The sequence below is a fragment of the Marmota monax genome, unplaced genomic scaffold, assembly GCF_021218885.2.
Source record: "Marmota monax isolate L192 unplaced genomic scaffold, Marmota_monax_Labrador192_F-V1.1 WCK01_AAM20220418_F8-fsc00044, whole genome shotgun sequence".
Taxonomy (NCBI): Eukaryota; Metazoa; Chordata; class Mammalia; order Rodentia; family Sciuridae; genus Marmota; species Marmota monax.
This window is the reverse complement of record NW_026695198.1, coordinates 15014848-15034579: the sequence shown is the minus strand read 5'-3', so window position 1 is coordinate 15034579 and position 19732 is coordinate 15014848. Positions and strand designations below refer to the sequence as shown.

At 35.0% G+C, this 19732-nt stretch overlaps 1 protein-coding gene across 3 annotated transcripts in view; it reads right to left on the bottom strand.

Annotated features, from left to right (window-relative positions):
• Ppp1r42 (protein phosphatase 1 regulatory subunit 42) overlaps positions 1–7134 on the bottom strand; it is an 86663-nt gene extending 79529 nt beyond the window's left edge. For 2 of the 3 annotated variants that reach the window (XM_046428563.2, XM_058573981.1), the window contains exons 1-2: positions 6886–7134; positions 211–427 (exon numbers count right to left, since the gene is read on the bottom strand). In XM_046428563.2, the coding sequence (XP_046284519.1) occupies positions 211–339 (129 nt within the window). In that variant the 5' untranslated portion in view covers positions 340–427; positions 6886–7134. The remainder of the gene's footprint in view (positions 1–210; positions 428–6885) is intronic. The other variant, XM_046428564.2, reaches the window with a different exon arrangement.
• Between the last annotated feature and the right edge of the window lie 12598 nt (positions 7135–19732).

Genomic DNA, 19732 nt, shown 5'->3' with positions numbered 1-19732 from the left:
GAAAATCACAATGGTACATTTTATAGAAAATAAGTTTGATATCACAAGGAGGAAATTAAAATGAAAACACACTATAAAGCTTACTGGTAGAAATACAGTTAATAAATTTAATTAATAATAGAGTTAATATGTTAGATATGCCCTCAGACCAATTTCTAAACTTTACATTGTTAATTATATAAAAATAAGAAATAATTTCAGAGTTCTTACAATTGCATCTATATTTTTGTCTGAAAAATTTATATGAGTTAATTTCTTCAGGCATTGTGCAACGGTTTCTTCTTTTCGGGGTTTAAGATTGCTGTTTTTGGCAATTAGTTCCAAGGTCAGTCGAACCATGATTTTTCTATAAACCAAACTCTCAGCAATAGCTCTGTTTTGATATCATGTCCAGAAGCAGGTTCAGATATTGTTTATTTCCAACTTTCTAAAAATTAAAGAAAAATGGAATATTATGATATCACATAGCAATTTAGGAAAGGTTATTTTGATTTAGTCTTTTTTTTTTTTTTTTTTTGCAGTACTAAGGATTGAACCTAGGAGCACTTCAGCACTGAGCTACATTCCTAGCTCTTTTAGGTTTTTTTTTGTTGCTGTTTTTCTTTTTTGAGACAGGCTCAATATGTTGCCCAGACTGATCATAAACATGTGATCTTCCTGCCTCAGCCTCCCAAATAGCTGAGATTACAATTGTTTGCTTCTGAGTCCGGCTTCTTTAATTTTCTTATATAAAACTATTTGATGAGTTAGTCCATAGACATTTTTATGAGCATTGAGGTATTTTCTAAGAGCATAAACTTAGATTTAAGATATCAAAATTAATTAAGTGCATAGTATTCATTTGTTTTTTACTTTTAAATCTTTTCCTCTCCTTGAGTAGTATTGAATTATTATTGTGGGCATCTTTTGAAGGATAATTTATTCTCTTTTGGAGTCAAAAAGGACCTCAAGGAATATTGTCTATTGTTCTCATGTCATAGAGGAAGAAATTTATCTGCAATTACTCAATCTAGAGGCAGTTGAGAATGGCATTAGATCTTCTGGCTCCTTTTCTCATAATAATCACAGTAAATCTATTTTCAAAATTTCAAAATCAGAACACATAAATTGAAAATCTTGAGTTATATAGAGGATAATGCTACAAAACACTTAAAAATGGAGGTAGCCTAGAAATTTTGCTGTTACTACAACTATAATCCTGAAAGAGGCAGCATAATGCAGTATTTCTAATCCAGATTGGCTGGTTCAGATTTTGGCTTCACTGATCACTGGGGTTAGGCAGTCTTAGGCAGGTTATTTCAAATTTCTCATAAAATAAGGGGCTGGGTCTTGGCTCCTCAAAGCTTCCTGAGGCCCTGGGTTCCATCTCCAGCAGAGCCAAAATGAAAAAATAAGAAACAAAATAAGAAGCTTGATATTATAGCTTAGGTATATAAGAGGCTGAGGCAGGAAGATTGCTTGAGTTTAGGAGTTTGAAGCCAGACTGTTGAATATGCAAGAACCTGTCTCAAAAGAATAAGAAAAATGGTATCTACTTCTGAGATGGGAGGATCCAACTCTACCCTAAGGAATACTGGCATATACCAGATACACTGGATCTAAATGTATTAAGTTTGCTAATATTTCATTTAGGATCTATTTTACCTATGCTTCTTTAGGGAATTTGGCTATTAATTTTTTTTTAAACTTTCATGGTTGGGTTTTTGTATCAAAGCTAACTAAAATAGTTGACCTAACAGTAAGTGCTAGATTGAGTTTACTGGAGAAGACTGACTTTATATTGAATTTTACTATAGTTTCTCTAAAGGATCAAGGTTTTTATTCTCTATGGGTGAATCATACCAAGAGAAGTTCTTCATAACCAGATCATCACTTACACAAACTTTTTCAAGCCAATGGATATAACTGCCATTTCTTATATTTCACCCAGTTTTGCTATTTTTGTTTTTATAAGTAATTTTTAGAACAAACACATTTCTATCTGATACTAATCTTCCTTTCATTGATTATATCTGTTGCAAGTATCTTTTTCCAGACCATGGCTAGTCTATTTGCTCCATCACTCTCTTTTTCTTTGAATTCTTTTTTTAATGGTATTTTCGAAAAACTAGAAACTTTTTTCTGTTTTTGAACATTAGCCAAGTGCATCATTTTCCTTTTGGCTCATGTTTTGTGCTTTTTGTGTTTTACTTAGTAACTCCTTCCTTGATTTTAAAAGAATGACATAGCCGTGCACAATGGTGCAAGGCCTCTAATTCCAGAGACTCAGGAGACTAAGGCAAGGAGGATCAAAAGTTGAAAGTCTGCCTCAGCTACAAAGCAAAGTTCTGAGCAACATAGTGAGATCCTGTCTTCAAATAAAAAATAAAAAGGGTTAGGGATGTGGCTCCATGATTAAGCATCCCTGGGTTAATCCCCGGTACCAAAAAAAAAAAAAAGAAAGTCATCATACTATAGTGATATATATATATATATATATATATATATATATATATATATATATATATATATATATATCTCCATGTTTTTAGCAGCACAGTTCACAATACCCAAACTATGGAACCAGCCTAAATTTCCATCAACAGATGAATGGATAAAGAAAATGGAAGATATATAAAACACACACACACACAATGGAGTTTTATTCAGCCATTAAGAAAAATGAGCCAGGCATGGTGGTGCACACCTGTAATCCCAACATTTTGGGAGGCTGACAGAAGATAGCAGGTTCAAAGCCAGCCTCAGAAACAGCGAGGCGCTACGCAACTCAGTGAGACCCTGTCTTTAAAGAAAATACAAAATAGGGCTGGGGATGTGGCTCAGTAGTTGAGTGTCCCTGAGTTCAATCCCCAGCATACACCTCCCCCTGCAAAAAAAAAAAGAAAATGAAATTATGTTACTGCAGGAAAATGGATAGAACTTGAGGCCATTATGGTAAGCAAAATAAGCTATAAACTCAGAAGATCAAGAGTGAGAGTGTTTTCTCTCACATGTGGAAGCTACAGAGGAAAAAGGAAAAGAAAGGTGGGGGGTGCATAGGCAGGGATCTCATGAAAATCAAAAGGAAATCAGTAGAGGAAACAGAATGGGGGTGAGAGGTGCAGATGGAAGTACTGGAGGGTGATATTGACCAAATTATATTGTTATGTTGTGTGCATGTACAAATGTGAAACAAATAACCTGTCTTTACATACAACTGTAATGCACCAATAAAAAAATGTGGAAAGAAAAAAAGGAAGTATTTACAACTTTTACCACTAAGTATACTATGTTTGCTGTGAGGTGTTTTTTTAGTAGCCAGCCATTCTCAGGTTAAGAAATTTCTTTTCTACTCACAGTTTATAATCATTTCTTTTAAAATCACTATTTGGGAGCTGGGGGTTTACCTCAGTGGTAGAGTACCTATTTAGTATGTGTGTGCAGCTCTGGGTTCAATCCCAAGCACCAATAAAGAAAAAACAAAAAATTCTTGAACAGATGTTGACTGTTGTGTGTGTGTGTGTGTGTGTGTATGCACATGTATTAGAATATGTGATGAAATACATTAATAGACTTTTTAATGTTAAAATGTTTTACATTCCAGGGATAGACCACACAGAATAGCATATACTAGATACACTGAATCTAAATGAATTGAGTTTTCTAATATTTTATTTAGGATCTATTTTACCTATGTTTCTTTAGGGAACTTGGCCGGTAAATTTTTTTTCTTATATTTTCATGGCTGGGTTTCGAATCAAAGCTAACTAAAATCAGTGGGTGAACATTCCTACTTTTTCTTCCTTGACTATAGGAAAATCTCCTGTAAAACCAATTGGGCCTGGTGAATTCTCATTTGGAGAGCAATGGTCTTGGGGAGATTAATGTTTAACTACTGTTTTGATTTCTTTAATGAATATAGGTCTCTTCAGGTTTTCTGTTTTTTTCTGGAATCCATTTTGGTAAATTTTTTATATTTTATAAGCAAATTAACCTTTCTCCTATATTTTAAATTTGTTGTCAGAAAGTTCTATTTTAGTATTCTAGTCTTTGCTACTGCTTTGATAGTTCCCTTTCTCATTCCTAATTTGATTTTTCTCCATTTTCCCCGATTAGTCTTTCCAGTTTTTTAAAAATATTTTTTCAGTTTCAGATGGGCACAATACCTTTATTTTGTTTATTTTTATATGGTCCAGGGATTGAACCCAGTGTCTCACGCATGGTAGGCAAGCACTCTACCACTGAGCTACGATCCTGGCCCAGTCTTTCCAGGTTGTCCACTTTGTGAGCACATTCAAAGGAGATCAATTTTAGCTTTGTTGATCACCTCTATTTGTATCTCTGCTTCAATTTTATTACTTTGTTTTTCTGTTTTTGAATTTTCTTTCCTCATACTTTCAGGTTTATTTTGTTTTTCCAAGGTCTAAATGTAGATGCTTGCTTTAATTTTCAGTCTATCTTTTAATATAAATATACATAAATATATTTAAAATTAGAATTTTCTACCCTTAGCTGATTCCACAATATTTGATTTTTCATATAGATGTTTTCAATTTGTAATATCCTTTTATGATTTTGTTGGCCCATACTTATAAAAGGCTTAAATCTTAGAACTTTTTTTTTTAATGGAAATTTCAACTGTCCTTTTTACACTAGTAACTGAGGTAAAATGCATCTTATTTATTTATGTATTTATTTATTTATTTTTGTAGTAGGGATTAAACCCAGGGACACTCTACTACTGAGCTACATCTCCTTTTTATTTTTATTTTGAGACACAGTCTTGCTCAAGTTACTGAGGATCCCAGGTTACTGGCCTGGAACTTGTGATCCTCCTGTTTCAGCCTCCTGAGTGACTGGGATTTCAGGTGAGCCCAGTGAAAATGCACATTTAAAAGAGGTTATCCATCCTAGGGCCTCCCCCTGATAACTGAAGGAGACTGCTATACAGGTGTCACAGCAACCCTGTGATATGAAAGAAGTGATCCCTGTGGGGATAACTTTGTTCAAAGGGAGACAGAAGTCACAACTGATTCATTCTCCATTCCCTCATAGACTTTTGTGAGAGGCATTCATTTCAGAAGATCCCGTTGAAAAACGTGATAGACTTCTGAGTCACACTTTCTTATATTCACTCTTTTTCCATCTCTGTCCAGTTCATTTTTTTTTTTTCCTTCACTGTACTTCCCTGGGATTGCAACCCAAGAAAAGTGCTATCACAAGTTTTCACTTAAGGCTGTTTTCTAACCTGGGCTAAAATAAATTTGGATCTAAATCCTCATAAATGCCTATCCTCATGCAAGACAGGCAAACTTTTATCTATATCCTCTTGGAATATTTTTTTTCTGGTTGGACTTGAGAACTAAATTGACATAAGACATAGAAAAATTTTTATAAGAAGTAAACCTTTCTGCCTATATTTTAAATTTGTTGTCAGAAAAGTATATAAATTTAATATAAGTTTTAAGTGGAATGGGAATCTTTATGGAAATGAAGACTCAAAGACATAGAGCTGAACACTCATATACTGAATTAGAGTAGGAAATTGTGAAAAATGTGAGAAGGCAAAGGGGATTTGGCTAAGGTAGCTGACTGATGAAGTGGAGGCTAGGAAATTAAGGGTTAGTCTAAAAGTTTGTATGGATTTTCCTGGACCTCAACTTCCCATCCTTGATGGTAAGAATGATAATTTTCTAGGATAGGGAAGGACTTTTTCAAATGGAAATTGCATTTCTTGCTTTTAAGAAACAAAACAAAATATTTTTTCAGTTTTAGATGGGCACAATACCTTTATTTTGTTTATTTTTATATGGTCCAGGGATTGAACCCAGTGTCTCACGCATGGTAGGCAAGCACAAAAGTGGGTAATGTTGCACCTGTTGTTCCTTAAGGCCTTTAACTCAAAATAGTCAATATGCCAGAGCAGCATATTTTAGGTTGGCCTAATCTTAACTCTGTCACTATAGAGGAATTCTGTCTCTATATTGGTGTTTGTGTGGAAGAAAAGTTTTAAGTATTTCAGATAATTAAAAGTGGAAAGAGGCAAACTTAAATTAAGTATTTATTAAATCAAAGGAAAACCAATAGACCCAATATTAAACTTGTTAAAACAACAACAAAAAGACACAGCCAAACAAATTTCCAGGAGTTGAATGTGAAAGTGAGAGAACTAAATACTCAAGAATAGGAGACTTTTAACTCAAAAGAACCTGCATTGTAGCAGTGCACAAAACACCTTCATTCATTATGTTAAAATAAAACTTTAAACTTTATTGGTACTGTAGTTTCCTTATTTAGAGAAATCATAAACTATCAGCAGTTTCAACTGACTCCAATAGTGTGGATTTGGATACATTTTAGGACATAATAATAAAAACAATTCCATCAACACTTTTGAGGTTTCCTTGCTTTTCTTTTAAATGAGATTCATTGTTTTCTAAAGTTTGAGAAACGTCTTTTCTGTATTTCCTCCCACTAGACATGTCATCTCGGGCTCCGCTGGTTAGGATCTCTCTCCAGGTTCCAGCGGGAACAGCTTACAGTTACCTACAGGCGCTCTGGGAGTCACTAAAGGGACCCCTAGACTTTCATCCCCCGGGACTTCCACAGGCACGAGGAGATGGGCTGTTTCCCGATTTAGTTTCCCCCTACATTCCCACTTAGCGGGTCCCAGGCTCGGTGGCCTCAGCCCTCGAGCTTCCAAAACCCTTAGGAACTCAGGCGCGCCCCAGACACCGCTCGCTCAGCCCGGCGGCCCCCGCTTCCAGCGTTTCCTTCCCCGGGAGCCGTTTCCCATTCTTCCCTGATCCCAGGCATTCGTTAAAATACAGACTTTCCGTTTTTCTGGAAATTCTAGAGACAGGGCTCAGGGACCTGCATTCTAACAATCGTCCTAGAGAGTCTTACTGGCAGGCAAGGTTGTGAAACGTGGCTCTAGGGTTTCCCCCGTCTCCACGCTTCTTCCCGGAGGTCACCTCACCGCTCGCTAGACGAGTCTAGTCAGTACCTCTGGTTTGGTAAGTTTCGCGGGCCTCCGGTTCCTCGGCAGCCTCGGCGCAGTTGCCGGGCGACCCGACGCTCCCGTTCAGCCCGCTGCTCGAGGGAAGTATCGCGAGGTTGCGGGAAGGGTCCCCTGTGGCCTGGCGCAGGTGCTGTTGATTGTGACGTGGGGCCCATGGTTGATATTGCCCACTGGACAGTCTCCGGATGGAGATCAGTTGATTGAACTGGCCATGAGGCATCGGTTTTATCCGCAGCAGACGGGACAATTTTTGTTAGGTCACCATTTCCCACTGGACCATCAGATTTGACTGTTGTGCACAATAACCCTCTTGTCCCAGTAACAGATCAGAAAAGGAATTATCTGCATCAAGCCAATACTTCACCCTTTCTCGGATAAAACCCAAACTCAGGGTGACATTCATGAGTATTCATCATGTCTCCCCTCATAGTTTGCCACTTGACTCCTACTCTCCAGAATTCTCCAATGTTCACTGTTCTAAAAAGATTTTCCCTCCCTAATCCTACCCGCAGAGTAGCACTAGAAGATACTTTATTCTCTCTTTCATTATTTTTACCTTTTAAGAGGATGGAGTATAAGTGTATCTTTTCTGAAGAATTCCTGCAGACTCCATCTTTGTTAAGTGATGTTATTTTCTGCCCCCAGCATAGCTGGGATGTATTCAGTCTTTAGAATAGCACTTACCACTTCACTATATGTTGTTACTTATCCAGACTCCAATAAGGTGATACATTATTTGAGGACAAGGATTATATCTTTTACCTTGCTATTCCCAGGAACCAGGAAAGTGCCTTGTATATTGAGAAGTCACTTCATAAATGTTTGTAAAATGAATAATTTATAAATGAAAGAAAGGAAGAATAGCAGTACAAAGAACAGATATTTACAGTGGAAAAAGACAGGCTTAATGGAGATACAGTGAAACAATCTGGATGTAAAGGACACAGCATACCTGAGAGTACCCGCTGTGTTCTGAGAGTACAAGGTTGTCATTGACATTCCTTGAGCAAAGAAGTGTCAAGTGTGGATCTGTTAAAGTTGCAAGGCAGCTTAGAGCCCATAAAGGCAGTCCAATTGCCATCTTGCAGATAAGGAAACTAATGGGCTTAGAAAGAGGAAAGAAATGTGCTTAAGGTCATACTTGGGGTGGCAGAGAGGAAACTTATTCTTGGGCTCCTGATTTCAAATCCTGTTCTCTTTTCATTATATGTCACTGATCTTTACAATAGGAATAGCCTAAGAAGGGGTTGGGGATCAGGGCAACGAAACCCAAACTTCATTCCATACATTGTTGGTAAAGTCCATTTGTGAGGTAATCTTGGCCCAAATGGAATGAAGACAAATATAAGTAGAAAATAATGAACAAATTTAGGAGATTTCTTGAAATATGATTTAATAGCAATTGGATAAAAAGAGAGAAGAATAAAATTCCCAGGTGTTATGTAGGATGAAGGATTAATACTGGAGAAAGAGGAGAGGTTGCAATAAATTTGAGGGGAAATGGATAAGTTTGGTTTATATACCTTGAATGTGAGATGACAGAGGTATTTATAGTCTCCAGTAAAAAACTAATTATTGAAACCATGAAGCCATAAGTGGTAGTGAGGGAGAAAGTAAGGAAAGAGAAATAGTGGGTCAATAGCTAAGCCAACTAGTTGGGATGGAAGAGGGAAGAAAAGCTGGTAAAGATGGCAAAGAAAGATTTATCAGTAGTAATATTTGTTCTTAGAACAAATAATAGTAATTCAAAATCTGGTAATTCAGATCCAGATACAGGGCAAAGAGTTCAAAGAGTATATTCAGGGGGTTACTAACAATAAAAAGCTACAGAAGGATGAAAAGTAAGAGTGATCAGAATAATATGGTTAAAACACTAGGATATAAATCAGAAATTCCTCCTATCTATTTTGTAGGCCATTCCTGGTGTAACACTTTTAATAATGCATGCAGGCTGGCCCATTGCTCTTAAATGAGTAATTAGCTGCTAACATTACATTGATAGAAACCTTGAATATCAGTTTCTCCCATTGTACTGAGAGAATATTTTCCTCCCCTTTTTCCACAGGTGTGCATGATAGTTGTCTATAATGATAGGATTTGTTGTTACATATTTGTACATGCACACAATATAACAATATAATTTGGCCAATATCACTTCCCAGCACTTCCCCTCTCCCACCCCTTAGTCCCTTTCCTCAACTGATCTCTGTTTTTCATGAAATTCACCCTCACCTTTCTTTCCCCTTTTCTCTTTAGCTTCTGTATGTCAGATAAAACATATGACCCTTGACCTTATGATTGTGACTTATTTCACTTATATAATGCTCTCTAGTTTCATTCATTTTCCTGAAAATGACATAATTTCATTTTTTTGTGGCTGGAGAAAATACTTTCTCTTAAACTTTGCTTGTTGCATTAAAAATTTTAATTAGTATTTCAAACCATTTTAAACATCAGCAGTCACAAAGTGATTTTTAGTTCCATGAAGAGCAGGATCTGAAAATCTTTTTGGAAAATTTTCATATGCCATTATAAAAAAGGAGTATGATCTCATATGTGGTAAAATTGTAAACACTAACATTTTTATTTTTACTAGTATTTTTTAGAGATTGTGTCTAACTATGTTGTTCTGGCTAATCTCAAACTTGTGGGCTCAAATGATCCTTTTGCCTGTGCCTCCTGAGTAGCTAGGACTACAGGTATGCACCGCCACTCCCAGTTATATATACTTTCTTTTAAAAAAATATATATTTTTAGTTGTAAATGAACACACAGTATCTTTATTTATTTTTTATGTGGTGCTGAGGATCGAATCCAGTGCCTCACATGAGCGAGGCAAATGCTTTACCACTGAGCTACAGTCCCAGCCCAATATACTTTCAAATGTCTAAAAGAAGAGATAGATAAATAGATAATAGATTTACATATAGATATGTAGATATACACCCAAATATTTACAAGTGGTTATTTCCTGGTGGTGGGATTAGGAATTTTTTTTCTTTTTGTTTTTGCAATTAGGCTTTTAAAAAATGATAAAATTACATTTTCAAAGTTCATTTTGAATCCTGTACTTCATGGAGTTAAAAATCACTGTGATTGCTGGTGTTTAAAATGGTTTGAATTACTAATTAATTTTTTAATGCAACAAGAGAAAGTATTCTGTCATAAGATGTGAAATATAATTCCTGTCTAGTGGCACACTGTGTTCAAGAATCATCTGTATATTTTCCAATGTGGCAGAAATTTGGCAGACTACAAGAAATACTTGTGTTCATTGCCACATTTGTAAGTTCAGTGTAAAATACCCTTAAGATTTATACTTTGACAGATGTTGGGAAATTTATATTTGCAAAAAACCATTGTGAAGTCTTGAGAATCATTTTAAAATACACTTTTGAAAGAATGATGGTTAAAAAAGCACATTTTGAAAGCCTCAACTAGAGTTTCCAAGTAACTTTAGACAAAAATATACTTTACATTTCATGTTGTTCCATATTTGTTAGTCACTGTATATTTCCTGAGTATAATACTGCATAGTACTACATAAAGTACCAAGCAAACACTTTAATGATATGTTACCTTTCATTGAGAAATCAAGAAATTAAAGGGTTCAGTCATGTATATCATCACATAACTCCACACAGAAAAATTAACATTTATTTGGTATCTAAGCCCTTGTATGGTCCTTTCTGCCACAGTGTGGAACAAATGATTTGTTCTGGCCAATAAAATGAATAAAATAAAATTTATGGGATGTCATTTCCATGATTAGGTCATAACAGCAGACTCAGTTGCTTTGATTAGGCAAGCAGTAATTGAGAATGTCCGTGTGGCAAGGATCTGAGGGTACTCTCCAGCCAATAGTTAGTGAGAAATGGAGGCATTAGTTCATTAAGAAACTAAATACCAAAAATCCCTGTTAGAGCTGGAAGGTTGGTTCTTCTACCAATTGTTTTCAGATGATGCCTCATCTCTAGCCAATGCTTGATTGTAGCCTTGTTAGAGACCCTGAAGATGAGGATCCAGATACCTGGCCCATAATATTCTGCAATAATAAATGTGTGTTGTTTTAATCCACTAAGTTTTGGGGTGCTTGTTACACAGCAATACTGGAAGATGGACAATTCCCTTAAGGAGAGAAGATTTATTATTCAGAAATTTGGGTCATAATTTCCATTTTCATAGAAAAATCTGAATGGAAGCTCAAAGGAGAGAAACTAAAGTGACTATAGGAAGGGGAACAAAAGGTTTCTTTGTGAACATATATCTGTATGTAGAAACTGGAAGCTGTAGAAACAATATAAATTCCTTTTACTTCTGGGTGGGTCAGTTTCCACTCCTTATTTCTGTAACCTGTATATGATCATGTTTTTGAGAGTTTCTCTAGAAGCTATTAGGAGCCTTCTAATGCCATGATGCACAAAATATGAGCCCCAATAATGTGATTAAAAACTTAGTAACTGATTTGTCATTTATTATATAACATCCTATAAATATAAATCATTGCTCTATAGGTTATATGTAAAGCAATCTATAGTATTTCTTTGATTTTTGGACCTAAACATCAAACAGGCTTCTAGTCATTCAATCCACCTGAATATGAATATCCTAGAGGCATTGAAAACTCAAAACTGATATCATTTCTATCCTGCACAAATCTAATAGGCTTCTTCTAGTTTGGCTTGTCCACAGTCCATCCTACTACACAAAGTAGAATCAGAAAAGCTGGCTGCCATCGTATATGCCTCTAATCCCAGCAGAGGCAGGAAGATTCTAAGTTTGAGGCCAGCCTCAGCAACTTAGTGAGGCCCCAAGCAACTTGGTGAGACCCTGTATCAAAATATAAAATAAAAAGAGCTGAGGCTCAGTGGTTAAGTGCCCCCCTGGGTTCAATCTTTGGTACTCCCCCCCACACCCTGGCAAAACAAGGGACTGTGGTTGTAGCTCAGTGGCAGAGCACTTGCCTAGCATGTGTGGGGCACTGGGTTCAATCCTCAGCACTGCATAAAAATAAATAAAATAAAGGTATGTGTCCATCTACAGCTTAAAAAAAAAAAAACCCAAACAACAAAGTACAGTCAGAGAGCCACCTCCAACACTGTCTCACATACTAGCATTCCCACATTCAGTCACCAATCAAGTCCACTTAGTGTCAGAAACAACTTTCAAAACTAATTATTTCACCACTGTCCTCATCACTACTTAAGAATGATAAGAAGGCTGGGGTTGTGGCTCAGTGGTAGAGTGCTCACCTAGCAGGTATGAGGCCCTGGGTTCGATAGATCCTCAGCACCAGGTAAAAATAAATAAAATAAAAGTATTTTGTTCAACTACAAATAAAAAATAAATATTAAAAAAAGATTTTCTTGGGTTCTGTTTTTTAAAAATCTATTATGTTTAATACAGTCCACTTTTAAATATTAACATGCATTTCCACCAGAAGGTCAAACTGCATAAATATAATGTGAAATGTGGCTGTAAATTAAATGATCTCAACTGAAAGTCAGTTTCATTAAAAACACATTTATATTATACAGTTATAGTAAAAAAGATATTTTCTGAAAAATATGTTGTAAAAATTTACAATGGCATTCTAATCTTTGTTTCATCTTTATTTCTGAAATATTTATTGTCAATAAACTAACAGCTAAGTGTTTTATGAAGAATTTACAAGAAAGGAACTTCTAATTATAGAAAAAATTTAGGTTAAAACAAAAAGTGTAGGTTCAGTTTCGGAAACAGTTCCTTGCTTATATTTTAAGAATTAAGGGGAAAAAAAGATGTTTTATACTAGAGGTAAAGAACCTTTCTGTCTTCTACTAGAGATCCAAGACTTTGCTTAAATTTATCAGGCCAATAATAAGTTCAGCAAAAGTTTAATTAGTTGGTGATGGATTGAGGCTAAGAGTGAAACTCAGTAATGTCATATACTCTATCCTCATGTCTTTTAAAATAATTTGTTAAAATAAATGAAAACATATTTATACTTGTACTTAATTGCTTCATTTTGGGGGCACCTATCTGCTTATTTTAAAAAAGTTTCCCCTTCTTGCTTATTTTTTTTAACTGGTGCATTATAATTATTTCATGTTCATTTTTGAAGATTACTGGTGCTTTTTTTAAAATTAGTGTATGGCTTTTTGCATATTTCCACAATAACAACCTTTCATTGAAAAAATGATTTTTTTAAACTCCTGTTTTAAACCTGTTAAGAAAATTTGGGAAAAGGTATTCATTTTATATGATCTTACTGTGTGGCAAAATTCATGTTCCCATAAAAAATACATGAACACATTTAATTTTGTCCTTACTAAAAACATTATATTGTTAATTCTTAAAAGCAAATTGAGCTGGGGATATAGCTCAATTGGTAGAGTGCTTGACTTACATGCACAAAGCCCTGTGTTCAATCCCGGGCAACACACACAGACACACACACACACAAAAACAAAACAAAACCACCACCAACCAAAAACGAAAACAACAACAAAAGAAAACTGAGTTTCTTGGCTGAACTTTTCTATCAAGTGCCTATGATGTGCCACTATTCAAGGTGCTAAGTGCTAGTGGGTGAGATCAAGTCCCTGACTCCATGGAGCTTATATTCTAGAAAGGTGAGTCAGTAGACAAGTAAACAGTGAACAAGATAATTTCCTGTTGTGATAAATTCTGTGAAGGAAACCAATAGAGTGAACCCTAACTAGGGTTTAGAAGTGAGGATGGAAGGAAAGGAAGAAGTGTTTTTTTAGGGTGAAGACGAGAGGCCAGGTCTCTAGGTTGAAAATAAGTTAAAAATCAAAAGTTGAAATAAGTTGAAATATCAAAATAAGTTGAAAATCAAAAATCGGATGGAAATATAATACTTTTATAGTGTGATACTAATGAATGAATAGTGTTATTGAGGATGCCCCTAGAACTCTAGGAGGATCCTGAAAATTAGAAAATATAATCTAAAAAATATTATTCCCAGCTGGGCACGGTGGCATATGCCTGTAATCCCAGCAGTTTAAGAGGCTGAGGCAGAAGGATGGAGAGTTCAAAGCCAGCCTCAGCAAAAGCAAGGCACTAAGCAACTCAGTGAGACCCAGTCTCTAAAGAAAATACAAAATAGGGCTGGAGAGGTGGCTCAGTGGTTGAGTGCCCCTGAGTTCAATCTCCAGTACTGCCCCCAAAATGTTATTCTCAATGTGACAGTACTGGGGGTGCAGACTCTTGGGGAGGTGTTTTGGTCATGAAGGTTGTCCATAAGAATGGACTAATGCCACTATAAAAAGGTCTTGTGAAAGTAAAAAAAAAATATATCTATATAACTGCAACTGGTGTTCCAAATTTTCTTATTCAATATAGGTTTTGTGGGGCTGGGGTTGTAGCTCAGTGACAGAACGCTCGCCTAGCATGTTTGAGGCACTGGGTTCGATCCTTAGCACCGCATGTGAATAAGTAAAAAATAAAATAATTAAAAAAATACAGCTTTTGTTTTAGTTATGCTCTTTAGTGAAATAGGTAAAGCACATGGTAATAAATTATTTTTATTTTTAGATCTTGAGAGAATTAGAAGTCCATACTGTTAATGTTTGTCTAAATGAATTGTCATTTCAATAGCTCATACTTCCTTAGTTTTAAGCGATATAATGTTTATTTTAAATATTAAGATTAGTTAGGAAGCTTGAAAATATACCCCCTAAAAAGTGGCATTCATGTGTAATTCTGACATCAGTAGCATATCAAATTAACTTCCTTGAGACTAGAGAATATTTCAGATGGTTGTAGTTTTTAAATACAGTATTCTCATATATAAGAACAAATATTAATTTCTTATTTTGTCTCTTTATATTCTTTTATTTTTTTAAGCTCCAAATCTTTATTTTTATTTATATGTGGTGCTGAGAATTGAACCCAGTGCCTCACACATGCTAGGCAAACGCTCTACCACTGAGCCATAATTCCAGCCCTAAGCCCCAAATCTTAATAGCCTCAACTATGCTGAAAAATCATGGATGAGAAACTAGATGGATTACACAGGAGTTGAAGTAAAAAGTTAAAGCTCAACAAATACATGTTATGAAGGACTTATTCAGCATTATTGATACAAATAATAGTGAACTGAATATAAAGAGGAGGTATGAAGTATTAAGTTATAGGATAAAAAATTTATCATATAAATCAAACATTTATTTGGAGATGATTTTATACGAAGAAAAATTTTTCAGGAAGTAAGTTGTTTAAAGTAATTATTTTCAATAGTAAACATTAATATCTTTGTGATCAATTTTTATAATCTTTTAAAGTCGAACATAAAGGCCAAACATAATTCTGTTCTAGACAATATACTTCTTTATGCATATGCCTCTTAGGCTTTGAAAAGTACAACTGTAGTTCATCAAATGTGCCCCAAGGCACAATACCATTTTACTCAGTCATTAGAAGGTTTAGCATAATTGCTTAGTATAATCCAAAGAAAATATGAGTACTGACATCAGGGACTCTCCAATTTGTTAGGCAATTATTCTATAATTTTTGGCACCAAGATAATCCACATGTTGAAAAAGCAATTAATCACTAGTGTTAGTTATCAAGCTATGCTTTTAGCTGTTTCCTCCCAAATTTGACCTGAAATGACAGAGTTCCTGATTTTATTTTTATAATATTCTGATATGTGAGATCAAAAGTTTAAGTATACCAATGTGGTCACAGTTGACCTGAATTTCATGTTATTAATTTTCTAAAGTAAGGAGATTATAACATTATGTTTACAAAGATGAATGGTATATCAACTGCTAACATTTAGATAAAAGATTTAGAAACTTATAGATTGATTACCTCAGAAATCACCTGGTGTCCTAAAATTAGCATTTTGGCTATTGGAACTTGTATTGAAAATAGGCCAAAATGAGAACTGTATTTTCTATTTCCTAACTAATATTTTGCAAACATAATGACAGAAACACATCAATTATTAAATAGTGGATAACATAATTACCTCATCATAATTTGAGCATAATTATCTTTTAGTTATAAGGATGAGCAAAAGAGACCATCATACTATGCAGTATATTTTTTTGTCTTCAAACAAACAAACAAACAGAAAACCACATTACTCATCAATATATATGTGTGTATATATATATATATATATATACTCACTATATATATATTAGGTTATAGTTAAAACAATCCAGAAATACAAAAGAAACCTTAGAAACTTAATGGTCTATGTTCTGTTAAGTTTATTTAGCTACATGTGGATGCAGTGCAGACTTAGTAATATAAATGAACTCTTCTCTGCATGCATGACTTATGCGTCTGTACCTCATCAGTCACAGGACAGTTTTGGAAACTGAACCTCTGCAACATGCAGCACTTCAACTCCCAGATTTTCTGATTCATTGTAAGGTTACTCATGCTTCTGCTCCTTTGTGTTTATTTTTAAGTGGCTGTGTTTTGGGGCAGTTTATTATTCTATTGTGCAATGCACTGATTTTTTTTAAAGTTCGTATACCAGGTATTCATACTAAACTTGTGACAGTCTTCAGACTTGATCACTCAAAGGGAGCAAGAAATGTTTAGTGTAAGCTTTTATTTTCCAAATTCAGAAACAATGGAGCACAAATGGCTTTTCTTGGCTCTTTTTTTTGTCCTTGGCAGTATTGTTGATTTCAAAATAACAACCTGAGTGGTATACTATTGGTAGTCAATGAAAACAGGCACATCAAGATACTCATATAATTGTAAAGTATAACATAAAAGATGGTACTAAATGCCTAAAATTCTCAACAATTTATATAGAAGTTCATATTATTCGATTATTTGGAAGTAGAATCTCTATGTATTAAAACAACCTGGAAAATTTGGAACACAGTTGATTTGGGGAATCTTACTGGATCCCCTAACTGGTTTCAATCCCCATTCCGTATCAACTGACTTCTTTCCATCTCTGCTAGAGCCTGGGCTTGAAGTCCTGCTCCTATTCCTTTTAAAAATTACTTGGACATTGGGATTAAATTTTTTATGACGATTGACATTTCCTGTATATTATCACCAAAGAGTTTGAGAAATTATCTATGAAAAATTTGAAACTGAACAAAAAACAGACTTCACTCAGGAAAAATGGCCTTTTCAGCTCCTGAATAGCTCAAGGCTGTAAGATAATACTTTGCAGGAAAAGGCAACAAACCTCATCTCATGACTTCAGTTTATAAATTATGACTGCAAATTGAATCTTGAGTTGCTAAAAGCTTGATGTTATAAATAGGAACATGTTTAAGAAAAGTGATCACAAAACTAATTAAAATTTCAAGATATGCTTTAAGAACATCTGCAAAAGACCTTACTTTTAAGTAACTTCATTTCAAATAAAATACAAATGTTCCCTCTGGGGCTGTTTTTGCCTAGGATGGATGGCTGATTGAGGGGTAATTGTTGGTTGTCTCTGTGGCATCCACTTAACCCATTGTGTAGTACTTAATGCATTTTGGATTACTGACCCCACTCTGAGGTCAAGGGGTAGCCTTAACTAACCAGTCATGTGCAATTGGGCATGTTACTCAAGTTAGATCAGAGTGAAGTCAGAACCTTATTTGGACACTAGTGAGCAGCTTTTCCCCTTAAGTGGATGGTGTGGTATAATACCAACTTTGGAGGAAACTACTTAAGTCCAGGTCAATATGAGGAGGGCAGAGATGAGAACCCTGACAGAAGTCTCATCCAACTTATAACTCTGAACCTTGGAGTTAGGTGAGCCAACAATTCTATTCATTTCAGCAATTTTGGCTTTGGTTACTGTTACTGATAAACACTGAGACTTCTCAAAATGAGTCCAGTGAAATTAGGACTAAAAAAATTTCTTTTCCTGGTTATTTCTCTTTGTTGTAAGAAGTATTTTCTATGTCACTGAGATATCTTAACTGATTAGTTCACCAATGTAAATGTGGATAATAGTATTCTAGCCTTGGAATGAAAATTGCTAATATGCTTTCCATGGTGACTCTAATGACTCTGTACTCTTTCTGGGCAAAAATTTAAACATTTAATCATGACAGTCAGGGAAACACCAACAAGCTTGTTACTGTTCTTAGCAGGATGATTCAATATGATACTGGTGTTGCTGAAATTTTGGCATTAAATACAGATTTTGGCTATTCTTTGAGGGTAGTCATTTTTTTTTTAAGGGCATAAAATGGAGGTGAGTTTCAGTCATGAAATTCCAAGTATACACTTTTATTTAATGAATAAAACAAGTTGGGCTGGGGTTGTGGCTCAGCGGTAGAGTGCTTCCTTAGCACGTGCCAGGCCCTGGGTTCAATCCTCAGCAACATGTAATAAATAAAAATAAAGGTATTGTGTTCAACTACAACCAAAAAATAAATATTAATAAAAAAAACAAGTTCAAAAGGCTGTCCCATATACAGTATCTGTATTTAAATGCTAATGTTAGGGCTGGGGATGTGGCTCAAGTGGTAGCGCGCTTGCCTGGCATGCGTGCGGCCCGGGTTCGATCCTCAGCACCACATACAAAGATGTTGTGTCCGCCGAAAACTAAAAAATAAAAATATTAAAAATTCTAAAAAAAAAAAAATGCTAATGTTAATTAGCTTTCTCATCTTAACCAGACTGCCTTCTTTCTGAAGCTTGTGGAAAACCTTCAGACAATTTTTTTTATTGACCTTTTTGGCAGCATGTGAAATCACTGGCTAAATTCTTTTTTTAAAGGTCCTTTTCTTTTTTTGCTACTGTGGTCTCCTTTTCTACCCATTTAAAAAATTTGATGTTTCCATGATTCAGTCTTAGGCTCTCTATTTTTTTTTTAAACAAGATTTACTTGCATTTATTATTTCCATACCAAAAACATTCCTTACATTCTCCTTTTTTAAAAAAATTAACCTAAAAATAAAGTTTTACCTTAAAATGTTACAGTAACATCAAAAATTTAATGTTCATCATCATGCAAAGAAAATAATCAATTAGCTGTATTCGTTCATTACATTCACCTTCTCAAAAATGAGGTGGATGATTAAGATGTCATCTTAACCTTCCCATTAATCAACCAAGCTGTTTTATTAATATTATTGAATAAAGGGGAAATCATTTGAAGAATTGTGATCAGTTATTGCAGTTTTAAGAAATCCCAATAACATATATTTTTTAAACTAAAATTCAATATAGTACTTGAATTGCCTCTATGAGCTTAGCTGGTATAAATAAAATCTTGTCCGTCAGGATTTATAGGTTGTATAAAGAATAATTTTTATTTTCTCTTCATCTTGAGGCCTTATAATGTTTTGCTAGTTGGAATTTTATAAACTGCAACAATTAAAGGGGACTTTCCCCAGGTTTTCAGTGCATCTTGTAGATGCAGCTGGTTTCTGAGGCCTTTCTGACAGAGCCTATTACAGAAATGTTTACATTAGGCTCTCCATTCTTTCACTTTTTTTGGTATTGGGGATTGAATGAATCCAGGGATGATTACCACTGAACCACATCCCAAGCCCTTTTTAATATTTTATTTAGACAGGGTCTCGCTGAGTTGCTTAGGGCCTAAATTACTGAGCCTGGCTTTGAACTTGTGATCCTTCTGCCTCAGCCTCCCAACAGGCATGTGCCACTGTGTGGAGCCCCTCTACTCATTCTTTATTACATAGGTTATTTCATCTGGTCTTTACTGCCAAATCTCTAGAGTGCTTAGAAAAAATAATGCAGAATATTTCTGCTGTTTATAACTCTTTTAACTCCCCA